The 15,138-nt window shown below is 43.9% G+C and overlaps 1 protein-coding gene across 1 annotated transcript in view; it reads right to left on the reverse strand.

The window, feature by feature from the left end:
* Positions 1–1,150: 1,150 nt before the first annotated feature.
* Positions 1,151–15,138, reverse strand: part of Kiaa0040 (KIAA0040 ortholog) — a 33,736-nt gene continuing 19,748 nt past the window's right edge. Inside the window, exon 2 of the mRNA XM_055624365.1 lies at positions 1,151–4,633. Coding sequence (XP_055480340.1) covers positions 4,202–4,504 — 303 coding nt within the window. The 5' untranslated portion in view covers positions 4,505–4,633 and the 3' untranslated portion in view covers positions 1,151–4,201. The remainder of the gene's footprint in view (positions 4,634–15,138) is intronic.

The raw sequence follows: 15,138 nt of genomic DNA on the forward strand, positions 1-15,138 counted from the left end.
TGATTGCACTGTGCAACTCTATCATACCCCAGAGTGTAGGTGGGCCTGAGCAGGTGGAGCTGAGGGCCCTGTAGAGGGGGTGGTGAGCCTTGAGGTGCCTGGGAGGGATGCTGTGGACTTCTGGGCAGCTCCTCCTCCATATTGGAAACCTTTGCAATGTCCTAGAGGAATGAATGGCAGGCCGAACGAAGACTCTTCTCCCTGGTTGTCACGGGTGTGTGGTGATAGGCGAAAGAGCTCAAGAATCAACTGAAACTGCGAAACAGCCTGCCTTGGGCAAGACATCAAAAGTGCAGCTGTGCTGTGGGTCTTCCCTCTTAAGCCTCCGTTAAAACGGCACAGCTGTCCACCAACACTGGACTAGCTACTCTTCCCACAAGATGCTAGCCTGTGCCATTGGGGGGTGCTGTTCCTAGCCACCGGGTGTGCTCGAAGTACGGCTGGCATAATTGAGCTTTGAACTTTTAATTTGATTTAATTTTAATGAACTAAACCACATGTGGCCAATAGTGCCAGATTGGGCAGTGCCGGTGGAGAACATTTCCACCTTCTTGCTTCTGTGGGCCAGCACTCCAGGTGTCCTCTCCTTTAATGAGAAACTAAGCATTGTTGAGAAAGGAATCAAGAGCATCGGAATCACTCATTTCTTAACTAGCGAAAAGTTGTGGTTGACTTAGGAAAAAGGTGTATGTGCTTATATAAACACGTGCACGTATCATATGTATGTATTTGTGTATTTATACTCGTATAAATTATACCCCAGCTACTACAGGGGTCCTTGAGCCTTCATTTCATAGTACACGATTAACCCAGAGGTCCTGTTACTTTTTTTTTTTTTTAATCTTTAATATATATTTTTTTCTTATAAAACGACACTGGCTGACTTCACTGGAGAGATGTTTTCTAAGTGTCACCAGAGAATACCAGTATGTTTTTCTACGGTTGTCATTGCTCAGTTTAACCTTCAAGGTTGCCTGCTTTGAGTAACAGAGAGAGATGCCACATTCCTGGTCCTCGGACCTGAGATTCTAGGAGGGCAGTGACCAGACAGGGAGAGGCCCTGCTTCTGTTGTTTCTGTGTGAGCATAAAATCTCAGGGATGAGACAGTAAGTGACTCACTCCAACATTCAAGGAAGGTTTCATTTTCAAAGTATTTATTTAAATAAACTTTTATGTGTATTAGAATTTTACAGAAAAACATTGACAAATACTGTACAACTTTGATCATTTATATATTCTCCTTGAAAAAGTGACAGCCCTTTATTTACATTTTTCTATTCTTTTTCCTCCTCTAAAGATATAAAAAGTCCATCAACAGTGGCCAAAGATCCCTCTGACTATATTGGAGTGTGATCAAGGTAGACCAGAAGTCCAGTATGGAGGGAGCCCTTCCCCAAGCCCATGTTGGTTTAAAGGGCCTCTTTTTAAATGAATCTTGTTATCAAAATTTTGAAGAGATTTATTTTATGTGTACAAGTGTTTTGCCCACATGTATGCATGTATACCATATGCATACCTGGTACCTGGGTCTTTTACAAAAGCAACAAGTGCTCTTGACTGCTGAGCCATTCCTCCAGTCCGCTGAAGCCTCTTAGGTTTTCCATTAACTTACCCTTCCCTGACGGGTCAGGTAAGCACAGGTCCTAAACGGTACCCTGCCGCTAAACTGTAGCCATGGCAACTCTGGGACAGAGTGAGGGAAACAAAGTGGAGAGATAAAGAAATGAACTGGCATGATACAGGGTAAAGAAGTAATACGAGAAGAACTGGAAAAGAGTAAAGCTGGGAGCCTGGACATGAAGCGCTGCTCTGGGTTTCCGCTCCCCAGCATCAGTGTGAAGACTTATCATATCATGGGCCCTGCACCGTCCTAGCTTCTCTAGAAAGGCTGTCAGATTGTGACAGGAAGGAATGATCCAATCAGAGTTGGGACTTCCAGATTCCAGGATATAGAAGCAACTGAGAATTGACTTTCTGGGTGTTTCATGACAGGTACTGGCTCAAGTCTGTTTGATTAGAAAGCAGTAGGTACACTGTGCCTGGAGACAGAGGCCTTGTTAGGGCAGTCAGTGACAACTGACTGCTGTCTTAATTCAAACCGGCAGCCAGTTGTCATGGAAACCATGTAATTTGTATGGTCCCTGATCCTGGTGATCCATCCTTGCAGACCGTATCTGACATCCCAGCTCTGCTGTCCTGCCTCTCCTCTACCCCAAGTCTTCTGTCTTAGGGCAACTGAGAGTTGGAGGTGGGAAGGATGCCTTGTGGGTAGCAGTTGGCAGAGAAGGGCATGTGGTATGGGGAGAAGACTGGCCATTCTGTCACATGAGGAAGCCAGCCAGGCAATCCACAAGATCCCCGTGTGACATAGGGGAAAATAATCAGGAAGTGTTGCTGTGGTCAGAGAGGCCTGTGGGTGAGAGGTGTCAGTGCCTAGTGACATGAAGCTTATGTAGGGTGAGAGAGAGAATCTGACTGTTCTGCTGGAAGACCCAGGTATGAGAGCCACCGGTAGATAGCTACCCGCCAAGGGCCTGGAGCACAGAGGGAGTTGAACCCCGAGTCGCAGGGGGGAGCCAGTAAAGTACAGCTTTCCATTCATTACAGTCTCATCAAATTCAGGGATTTTGTTTTTCTTGCTACCGTAATGTCATAATTTGGCTATGTCCTTAATTAGACAGTGATCTGCCACTATCTATAATGATCTCCATGGGAAAAATATTTAAAGCGCTCCCCAGTAGATGTGCAGATGAGCTGTGAGAGTATAATCCACGTCCGAATTGGGAGCTCTCTGCCTTCGTAACATGGCCGCGATGTAATAAAAACGCCAAGCAGTCTGTTCCCTTAGCCTTAGCCTGGGGAGGAAAGGCTCTCCTTTGCTCAGAACGTGGCATGTCCTCAGGTACCACGGGCACGTATGTCAATGCCACCCTGGTCTCAGCTTTTGTAGCAGTTAGTGGGGTGTCTTAAAAGATTAGGTCGCTGGGGAAATCATGAGGTATTACAGGTTTATCCTTAACACCACTGTGTATCCATCCACAGTTATGAGTACCTACTGTGTAAAAGATATTTGCCTGAGCATCAACGTGAGTAGCAACAAATGTCTTTACAGTTTTATCTTTCATTTAACCTATACACTACTACAAACACAGGGTGTATGTGTGTGTGCGTGCGTGTGTGTGCTGCTTTTGAGAGTGGACTTGGGATGATCTTACTTGTTTCCTTTCTGAAAACCCTCGGTCACACGGAACATATAGCTAGCTCACATCAGGCAGCTCCTTGCCCTTTCTATGTGCATATACATCACACAGGTATACAACTACAGTCCAGTGAAGAGAATATGGGTTTCTGTAGCTTTCTAGTAGTCACTGCCAAGAGCTGTTCATCACTGCTCAGAAAAGGGCACCTTGCTGAGTAGTTATGGGGTAATGTCCCGAGAGGTCTTGGGCCACATTAAACACCTGTCAGTGGCAATAAGGACCTGACGTGAGTTGCAAGCCAAGAGCTTCGAATGTATTTGGAGCTATATGTTAAACTTTTAGGTACAGGCAAAAGGTCAGAAGCATATAGGAACTACTAGCTTCTGTATCAACATACACTGGGGTGGAGGTTGTATTAGATTCCTGGAATGTCCAAATGTATTTTCAGTAAAATACTGTGTAGGTATAGGACTAGGAAAGCACCCGTCTCCAACCTGGATGGCAAATAGACAGGGCTTAGGGCCTTACATGGCTATTTAATTGTGCATATGTGCCTAAATCTGGACGTATCTTCCCATAAGGAATTTCAGTACATGTATATATACATATTTGAGCAAAGTACATATTAAATGGCCATGTGGTAAGTAGAGCATACTGTCCCTTGTACCTGATGTTCAAATGTAATACATATGGTACATACAAAGTTGGACGCCATCTAAGATGCATGTATACATGTTTTCTGTGCTTTTGTGATTGAGTATACCAGAGACAGTGTAATAGATGCTTGGGACTGCAACAGAGAGCTCTGTTATCGGACACATAGCTGCCAAGACCCTGTAAGAACTGTCCATGTGCTCCCCTCCATTGGGATGCTCAGTCTGAAATTTGTTCCTTGGTTGAGTAATCTGTGGACACGAATGCATTGCTTCAAAGGCTCCTGCCAAGTCTCTGTGGCTGATGGGAGGTTCGGCTCCAAGGGGAGTTCCTTCTGCTTCCTTGATCAATAGATAGGCAGCGATGGCCTCTTCTCCATCTGGAGGAGCTTGGGCTGAGCAGAGATCCAGAGGTCTTCATCCTTCTTCTTCTTTTTCTTCTTCTTTTTCTTCTTGTTCTGGTCTGGCTGTTGGCTGCTCTTGGGTGGCCGACTACAGCAGCAATGGCAGCAGACGAAGAGGAGTGTGAGGACCACCACCAGGGGCAGCCCCAGGAGGACAGCCAGGCAGACCGTGTTAAAGATGCCTCTTTCATGTCTGGTCCGGATGGTTTCCCAGATAGAGTTGAAGAAGGAACTGTTTCTCTCCATGGTGCTGGACTATAGTGTGGGGCCAGAGGATTCCAATTATCTAAACCCTGGGCTCCACAGGACACAGTGTTAGCCGCTTGGAATGTATTCCTCTTTCAGCTTCACATTTGGGCATGCCACCAGGAGCACCTGAAGAAAGTAAAATGGACAACTTCAGAGAAATGCAGTGGTTCATGGTTTTCATAGTGTCAGTGGCTTTATGCTTAGAAAAGCAAAGGAATCAACGATTTTCAGAGTTTACTGAAATTATATTAACACCCCAAAAACAAAGTGCATGCAATGAGTCGATAGAATGTTCTTATTATGCACACATGTGCTATTGGGCTTAGGATAAAAGAATTAATATTATGTCAGACCTGGTACACACTAGGTGCTCAGCAATTGCTAGATAAATTAATCAGTATGTATATCATGTACTTTCTAGTTATTTCTCCACCTGTACCCTGTAAAATGACGGTTCTCAATCTTTCCTCAACTCTAGCCCACCTGACAGGTGATGGACATGCTTTTCCCATATGGTAACTCCATGTCATAACCCTTTGAAACACAGTTTATCATTTTTGGTGCTTACTAAAGCTTAAGCACAAGATGAGATGGCCTCTTCCTGGCTAAGAGGTCATCGGTTCGCATCGTGCCACATCCTTGCCACCCTTGCTGTATGCTTGCTTTTCCCAACTCTCTGTCTCCCCTTCTCCTTGTACCCCACTCCTGTATCTGGTCCTCTATGCTTTCTCCCTTCTCTCTCTTTGTCATCCCATGTGCTACTTCTCAAGCAAACCTTTCCGGTCTCTTCCTTACCTGTTCCTTTCTTCCTCAAGGGAGAGAAAGCTAACATCTCCTTGGGAACTGAAGCTTGGGAGCAGGCATGGAGCCTGAGTCCAGTGGATGGGGGGGGGCGTCCTCCTATTTCTGTACAAGTAACTTCTCTTCTGTCAGGCCTCCATCTTTCCACACAGAGCTTAGAGATCAGCTCTTAAGTATAGAGTCTCAGAGGCTTCTATGGATCCCAGAATCCACAGGTCCTTGTGTTCAAAGATGACTTAGGGAACAGACATGATTCAGAGGGATTTAAGGATCCCTTCCCCCCCGCTGTGTAACACATTGCCCTGGACTCAAATATCAAGAGTAACTGATTTTCAGGCTGGAGACTTCTGGATAGCTCTTTTACTTAGAGGTGGCAAATACGAGGCCTAGAGTGATGAAGCAGGACATCCGAGGCTGCATGGAACCGCAGTGAATGCCTAGAGTGTTCCATAATGTACCCAGCCTTCTGCCAAGGATGCTGACAAACCGATAGTGAGAAGGATGTGAATGACCTTGCAGTTTACTTGGTATGCAGAGCAACAGGGTCTGCATACGTGAACCAGGTTAGGCTTGAACTTACAATCACCCATCCACAGATTCCTGCGTGATTGGGGCATTTTACCTTTTAAGTGAGCTGTAGGATAGTGCTGTGGACCTCTGTGTATCCTGGGTTCAGAATTCCAAATTAGTTCAGGCTTAATTCTGTGGCCTGGAGGTTAAAGATGTGCTCCAGACACAGGGGTAGGTTATGTGGTTGCCTAGAGGTTATCCTAGAGGTGGTCTAAGTCCTTGGATAACATGCTCCATAATTGTCCCGTATACTCAGTGGCCATATGCCCATCTCAGCTCCACCTGGCTTAGTCTGATGGCATTTGGCCCCAATCCCACTGGTATTATTTGCACGGTCTTTGCAGTCGCACAGATTGGTCCCCAGTACTGTACCCCGTGGCCCACAGGAACTAAAGTAATACTATAAAAGTACGAAAACAATTTTAGCTCATGTTTTTAAAGCATTATTGTATGCCAGGCACTGTTCTGGGTACTTTCTGCCCATTCACTCGCGTCACACTCACTGACTCAATGTTGCCTTATGCAGAAGATCCTATCTCTCTCCACCCTTCGGCTGGAGACAGAAGAACAAGTCACAAGACACATGAGTGGCAGGACTGAACTTACTCATTCTGGGGAGTTTGGCTCCAGATCTCCAATGAGTAAACTGTTCAGAGGCATTGCTCCGGGCCTCCTATTCCTTTGTGTGGCATTAACCCATTTTTGGCAAGCAGCCCAGGATTTGCAGAATCTTACAATCCTTTTCCTCAGACTGACTTAATATCGCAGTCTACTGTAGAGCAGTCTGCAAAGAGATTGATGCCCCATTGTGAGACACTTCCCCCAAAGAAACACAGAACAAAACCCAACTTCTTCCTCAGTGCAGGTTTACGGAAAGGCTAAGCCCAAACTAAAATTCAACACGCAACAAAGCAGAGTGCGCTCTAGGAGGCCATGTCCTCTCACTGGAGGGCTGGAGAAACCCCAGGACATGAATCTGCCTGCACTCCATTCCACATGCAAGATTCCGGGCTCTCTGAAGATAAAAGTAACCATTGGTGCAACCATAATTCCATAGGATACCCTCCCCCCCCACATAAGGACTTTTCCTACTCTGAATTTCCCAACTTTTTGCCACGACCCCTTGCTTTGAACCACTTATGAACTGATATTTTTGGTTTACTCAGAGCAAGTTTTTTGTTCTGTTGTGGGAAGATTCAGGTGGTCTCCTCTCCTCACTTGATACCACACACAGCCATCCTGGGACCAAGGGATTCTTGCACAGAATCTGTGACTCACACTCAGTGACATCAACACCACATTTACTAGTAAGCTAGTCTTATATCAGGTGGTGCTGGGCTCTTCAGGCAGGAGAAGGGCATCAGCGGGAGGAAGGACACTGAGCCCCTGGAGATTATTAGGGCAGTGTTTAGCCACTCAAGAATTCCTTTAGAGATAAATAGGATTTTGAGAGAGAACTTTGGGTGAAAAGGATATTTTAATCTATCAGGAGAACAATGTCTGGAGCATGTAGAACAGGCTGCCTTCCAATGAGCCTGGAACCCACGGTGGGAGAGGGAAACTGGAAGATGAATGAGAAGGGCTGTCGGTGGCTAGGGTAGCTCTGGGTCCTACGTGGGAGCTTTGTAACGGTCACTACAATCTGAGATGACATTTAGGGAAAGATCACAGATCTGAAAAGCTCTGGAAAATATCATAAGAGAAGCCCTTTATCCATTTAACAAACATTTATTGGACATTTGATTTGTGCCAGAGTCTGTGCTAGGCATAGGGGATTCAGCAATGAATGACAAAGTTATAATTTCTGACACCAGCTTTTAGAGTCCAGGGTAATTATTATTATTGAAGGATTGTGTCATAAAAGACAAATATAATAAGCAAATTCCAACTTAGATTGCTTAGTTGGCTGAAATAGAGGCATGCATTTGAATTATATGTTTATCACAATGTCCCAGGCTCTTCTTCCCTCCCACCTTTGTCTTAAACACATCCATCCCGTGGCACCTAAAATAGCCTTTGAATAAATAGATTTCTTTTCAACTAAAGCTAAGTCAATAATTCACTTCTGCGTTCTTAGAGGTACTTATTAGCGTCAGCTCTCCACACAGCCAGAAAGAGTCCTCATTAACATTTGGGAACCCAGTCTGGGGAAAATTCGATTAAAAAGTATTCTTTATATATTTTTTTTAATCTAAGAATTCTTGTCTAGGCTCCCTAGGTTACTTGCTGAGTTCTGCTAATCTATAGCATTTCATTAGTATTTATGAGCTTTGTGTTATTAGCATTTTCAGGAAACAATCAAATATCCCCTCAGTGGTATGAATGAAAAGTTAGGGCTTCCATGGGATAGGATGCGATGTACTTTGCAAGAGCCTTTCCTTTTGTTGCTTTCAAGTATCACTGACATAGAAATGTCATTCATCTGTTCTTGTAAAGTGAACAATGGGTGCCAATCAATCTTTGCAGCTGTGCTTGTGGGTGTGGGTTTGAAAGAGAGAATGGGGGACAGTTACCTTCAGTTCCCTAGAAACTGAGTATTATTGATCTTTACAATCCTCTGTGGTATCTAGATGGGGAAAGAGTCGTTCATTCATTGTTGTTTCTTCACAAGCTTTTATCTGCGTGCGTTTGAGGCAATAGAGTGGATCAGTGGTACTAGAGCCAGAAGACCTGGGTTTGAGCCTCAGGTGAGCCTGTATGACTGAAGCAAGTTAGTGAACCTCAACTACAAAATGGAACTAGTACACATATCTATGATGTTATAAGGATCAGTCTATTTTGTGCACTTTGTAAACTTTAAAATATACAAACACTGTCCATAAAACAGCAAGTTATCTCCAGTAACAACAGGCTAATTCTAGCTTTGAGTTCTTGCTTCCCATCCTTTATCTCCAAGCCTAGTCCTCAGTGTTAAAGAAAAACCACCCCAGTTGGGTGATGGTGGTGCATGACCGTAATCCCAGCACTCAGGAGGCAGAGGCAGGTAGATTTCTGTGAGTACAAGGCTAGCCTGGTCTACAGAGTGAGTTCCAAGACAGCCAAGTCTACACAGAGAAACCCTGTGTTGAAAAAAACAAAACAAATAAATAAAACAAAGTACCACCCCAAAAGCTCATCATCAGGGGGAGGCTTTCAGTTCAGTTCCACCTCATTCCTTGTATCAGATTTTGTTAGGTGGTCTTTGACTCTCTGAGGGAGCATTGCCAACCTAGATGAGAAAATTTCATTTAAACTATATATGCATATTTATATACAGATTTATGTGTATTGTAGGTTTTTTTTAAGATTGTTACTAGTATGATTCCTTATGACTTTTTTCAGCCATTGTTACTGCTATTATTTTATCCTCTTTCTATACTTATTTTTCTCACCATTTCTAATTAGCCCTCATCTATTTTTCTCTTTTTCACCATCAGATCATTTGTACTTTGCTATTTCCTTCTATTGCTCCCATACTCCCACCACAGAAATGGTCTCTTTTTAATTTTCCTGGTTTCTGCAGTTACTCTAGGCTATGTACTCACATCTGAAGATGGGGAGCTAGAAGCCTCAGATGAGAGAGAACCTGTAGCATTTGTCTTTCTGTAACTGGGTTACCTCACTCAATATGATCTTGTCTAGTTTTATCCAATACCTGTAAAATTCATGATTTAATTTTTCTTTACAGCCGAGTAGTTCTTCATATGCATGACAGTACCAAAAGAAGCTTCCAAAAGAGAGAGGCAATCCAACCAACAGCCTTACCCAGCTATGACGCCTATGAACCACAACAATAGCCAGCATGACGCATGCTAACCTGCATGGCCAGCATGTTAACCCTAAGGGTGCAATAGTGGCATGCATAGGTTGGTGGTAACCAACAGTTTGCTAAACTGGATTTAAGACCCACTCAACAGGAGGAAAAACATGGCTGGTCTTGGGAACCTAGCTAACCACCCAGAGCTAGTGAAGTCAGGGATCTTGTAGGAGAACCTGCAGCTGCTACCTTAGTAAACCAGCATATTCCTTAACAGAAGAGAAAATGACCTAATAGCCTTAGGTGGGCTGAGAAACACTGGACAGGAAATTTGACTGATCATATCTATGGGCTCTCTGGATCTGGGAAGCTCCTGATAAGGAAGTCCAAAGGATGCTGTGGCATCCTAAACTAAGGAATTTCCCTTTCTCCAGAAAAACATCCCTTCCTGATAAGGCCAGCACACCAGCCTTCTTTGATAATTATCACTTTGAAACTGTAGGGGAACTGACTTGAAGATGGAATCTCCAATTCCCAAAGTCCCCTTTTCTAATACTCCAAAGCCCCACACCATGTGCACTGAGGGGCACCCCAAGACAGACTGGTATCCTTCATTGTTTTGGTTGGAGAACAACCTGCTTCCGGAGAGGTTTAATTTTCTTTAATTCCACATCATCTCAATCGATCCTGATTCAACACTAACAACATTAGAATCATTTGTCCTTATACCCACAGAAAAGTGTAGAACTCAGCCCTTATAAACAAACAAACAAACAAACCCTGCTCTTTGAAACAGGTAAAGAACATTAAAGAAAACCACAAATCAAAATGCAGAGTTGTGAAGCCCAGTTCCAGTGAGTACATCGACAATACAAGTCCTGTATCAAAGGCTCAGGGATGATTGTGGAAGAGGAGTGGAAAGGTTGTAAGATGTAAGAACCAGAGGATCAGGGAGTTTGTGGTGATATTGTGTTTTTAGGAATGTCAGAAGCTATACTCAAAAAGTCTCACCAACATGACAGCCTAAACATAAGCTGAACACAGACAATAACAGACATGCTAAAGTGGATGAGGCAAAGCCTGTGAGGCCTCAAGTGTACACAAAGAACTACAGACAACTGAGGAATACTAAGAGCAGGAGAAATTGTCTTCCCCAGGGAAGAGCACACCAATTGGTTAGCCGATAGCAAAGGTCAGCCCTGAAAACATACATACAAATAGCATTCTATAGACCTAGCAGGTTGTACTTATGTATTTAGAACTATATATACATCTCCATATATGTATGTAGCAACAATTAATAATAAAAAAAAGAGGCCATGAATTTGAAAAAGAGCAAGGAGTAGTATGTGGGAGGGTTGGGGAGGGGGGAAGAAAGGTAAAGGTGGAATGATGTAATTATAATTTCAAAATGAAAAAATTACAAAAAGAAGGCCCCAACCCCATCAAATTAAAGGGGTTTCATGAGCAGCCTTCCTGTTTTGCAGGCAGCCTATAGGTCTATGGCTTTCATTCTAGACTATGGCATTTGGAGATGAAGAGAGAACTGTCACCTGAGGAACACCTTACAGTGTTTAGAGGAGTATTAAGAGCATAGGTGAGGCTTCAGGAAAGTGCCTGGTTATTTGCAGGTCCAAGCTTTGCTACTAGGTTTTGGGACCAATGGGAGTGAGTACGCAGGCATTATCCATTCCCCAGAGAGGGCGAATCAAATCTCCGAGAGCCAAATCAAGTTGCAGAGCTGTGTTCAGGCTGGTGCTTGGTGTGTGTGTGTGTGTGAGCCTTGGGCTTTTAGGCAGGAATGAACTATGACAAATGTGTACTCCATAATGAAGCTGTCAGCAGGTGTGAACAAACAGACTGGAGAGGCGGAGGTGAGGAGGTCCTTTTAGTTCTTTGGAGGGAATGGCGTCAGTCCAGAGGATGACAGTGGTAGAAACGATGGGACACAAGGCCTAGCTTGGATGTTCTCCAGATCTGAGTATGACTTGCAAGACATGAGGAAGTGTTCCTGGGTTCTGCTTTCTTCTAGCTCTGGTCTGAATGGACTCCTCATGGGAGTGTGTGTGTGTGTGTGTGTGTGTGTGTGTGTGTGTGTGCATGGATGTTCCTGGGTGTGCATGTTTGTATGTAAATATGTAAATATGGACTTTCTTTTATCCACAAAAAAAAAAGAATAACATTAAGCAGTTCCTGACTCCCACCTTCTCTCATGCCTTATCCCACCCTGGCTGCCCAAACCTTGCCTCAGCTCTCAAACCAACCCACCTTGTAAAACCCCAGTGGTTATGACATCACACAGTTCACACACCAAGCCTGTGTGGCTGTGGGGGCAGAGAGTTGAGCCTTAGACAGTGGTTATTGACTCTGCTGCTCTAGGTTGTATTTCAGTCACAGCTCCTACCCTGCTAACCTGCAATGCACAGCACCCTCTCATGAGTGTAAGAACTGCGCTGTACAAAACCTGCTGGATCGTGGCAAATCCTCTGCTTGCAAAACATATTCGCTACTGAAAACCAGCCCTGGACATTATAAAAGTAAGCAGCCTTCCCCAATTTATTTAACTGTTTCACATAACTAGTTCTAATAAAAGCTGGAGGCTCGTTCTTGCCTTAAAGCATGCGTATGTGATATATGAGTAGAGATTGAATGTTGAAAGAAAATAGATAGTATTTTCCTCTGGAATCAATGTGGCAATTATGGTTACAATTCTGAACAAAAATACAAATAGACCGTCAATACCGAAATGATTAAGGTACCTAGAGTTCTTAAAAGTAAACAAAGCTTACTTTATTCTAATGCTCTTCCTGGATTAGGAGATCCTTGGGATGGGCTATCCGGTGGGAAGCCATTGAATTCAGTAACTCCCCCCCTTGCAATAGCCCATCCCAACCAACATAGCTGATGAACAAGCTCACATTGATATTTTTTATAGCACACACACGTGTGATGAGTTCTACAATGCTCCTTGGTAGCTGCTTTGACCCAAGAGTGGTTCACCTCAGTACCTTAGAGTGGTGGTTCTGAGACCAGATATCCTGCTCTGAATTCTGGCTCTTCTACTCACCAAGAGTGCTACATGGCAGGTCTCTCTCTTTCTCTCTCTCTCTCCTTGTGGCTCAACTTTCTCACTTGTAAAACAGAGCTGATGGTAGTAGAGTCTTGTTAACAAGGTAACTGTACCAGTGTCAGAGTGTCTCAGAGTCTAGCCAGGCAATAAATATGATGATTTGACCTCGAACAAAAAGGCTTGCTGGCTAAAGTAAACAGCCCTCAGCAACTCAGCTAATGATGGTTTTGTTTGTCTTTTAACATTGTAGCTTGTTTTGGATGTAATAATTTTGAAATTCAAGCCTCCAAAAGAGATATTCTTCCTCTGGTTTTCCTGGAGCATGGAGGTTCCTTTTAAACATCTCACTCACTGTTGTTTTTTCTAACCAATGATTCCAGAAATGTGAATAGACATTATTTAGAGGTAGAACTATTTCGCTTCATCCTCCTTCCATAGACTGTGTGGAGTGGTATCCAAGTCTGCTTTGTCACCTATATGTGACACTACTCTTTTTCTTCCCTTAAGTACTCCTTCTGCCAGAGTACTTAATGAGTTGCTTGTACATGCCAATTTACATCCTAGGCACCGCTGATAGACTCCTGAAAAAGTGAGATGTGGCCAAGCAATTTGTTCTCCACAGGGAGGAGACAGGAGGTAAGTGAGCAGAGAAATAAACCCAAGTGTGTCCTTACTTCTATAAAGGAAATGATTACACTGGCCTCTACAGAGGTGACTTGAGGGATGACAAGGATCCACGTATGTGAACAAGGACCCTTAGAGGGTAGACGCAGTGAGGTTGGGGCTCTTCAAGGGGAAAGAACAGGGATGTCCAGGAATGGGGGAGGTTGTCCACTTGCCAAAGCTGAGATGAAAAGTTGAAGGAGAGCTTAGTGAATGAGCTCAGGCCCTGTGGGCAGGAAGAGGGCCTTCAGGGAGACGGTCCTGAGATGAAGAAGCGTGTCCTCTTCAAACCCTTTGCTGTTGTAGCCATCCAAGTGCTCAAAACAGTCTTGGTCTCCAGTTTCTTCTTCCTTTAATCTCTCTAGACTCTAAATGTACTTGTACCCACTGCTTGAACTATGGTGATACAGAAATCACACTCCTTAGCACGGAGGACTGGTCTCCTTCAACCTGTTTCTCTTATCATCCCAGCTTCATCTACTCTACTGTCACCGCCCATTGCCACACTCTGCAGTGCTTTATCTGCCCCATGTCTTCCCACCTTCTTCCCTTCATCCTCTCCTCAGGAGGACTCCTGGCTAGTCAGGCCTCCCCTTGAGGAATGGCTCCAGATCTCCTGTCCCCCACAAGCTGATTGTTTTTCTTTCTGAGTTTGCATGGAGGCAATCACATAGCAGAGCCCCTATCTCAGTGCATTATAATTGTGTTTTCTTTGAAAAATTACATGAATTCAGAAAATCAGGAAAGGTTATATAAATCTCAAACACTCTTGTGTTTGTTGACTTGTTTTTCAAACTTACTTCAGGCTGCTCATAGCAGTGATTCTCATTCCTCTTGTCTGACCTAAAGATCTACCTTTGTGCTTATCATATAATAGGTGATAATGACTATTTGACATGTAAGGGGATTCTGTCAACATTTAAACTGAGTGGAAGAATGACCCCGTCATCTGGATTCTAACTCTCAACCCTCGCCACTTCTCTCACTTCCTAGGCTAGATGGCTGTTCCCTGTTAGCTGGCTGAGTTACTGCAGTAGCCTTCTTCCCAGTCTTTCTGGTTCTGCTTTTCTCTTGCACTTGTTCGTTCTCCCCACATGAGCAGGCCATGCTGCTCCCAACCCTAACTTATGTTCCACCGTACCCTATCACATGCTGTGGAAAAGATAAATTACTATGTCATATCCCACAACTTACCCCCATCATTCACCTTCTGCCTCCATCATCTGGTCCCTGCCTTCATTATATGTACCCTGTAGGCACCATTTGGTCCCTTTCTCCATCATCCAGCCCTGTTTCTGTTTATGACATCGTATTACAGTCTTTTCTGCTTTATTCACCGTGTCTTATCCCAGGACTCTCTATCTGCTAAAAAAAATTTTTTTTTAAATCTCTTTGCTTGGTCCTTGTAATATCAGAGCTTGAAAAAAATACTTTATAACATTCAGGTCTTAACACAAAGGAATTTCAAATCTCCAGCAATGATACCTCAGCCAGGGGCTTCTCCTGCCATCTTGTCTCTTTACCTTTGCTATCTGTCTCACTCTGAAATTGGTTTACTCTGATTCTCCTCCTCCTCTTTTCACCTTCTCCTCTTTTCCCCTCATTTCTTCTCCTCTTTCTCCTCCTCCTTCTCCCTCTTTATCTCATTCATTCCTTCCTTTTCTCTTCTCATCCGTAACTACATGATTCCCTGCTTGTGGAGATGTACATGTTTAAAGCCTGTATTTCTCCCCTGGAATACAAACCACAATAGAACAGGGATTTTTGTCTGGCTATTCTATTTGAATGTCC

Source organism: Psammomys obesus, unplaced genomic scaffold (genome assembly GCF_907164565.1).
Source record: "Psammomys obesus unplaced genomic scaffold, mPsaObe1.curated_primary_1811, whole genome shotgun sequence".
Classification (NCBI taxonomy): Eukaryota; Metazoa; Chordata; class Mammalia; order Rodentia; family Muridae; genus Psammomys; species Psammomys obesus.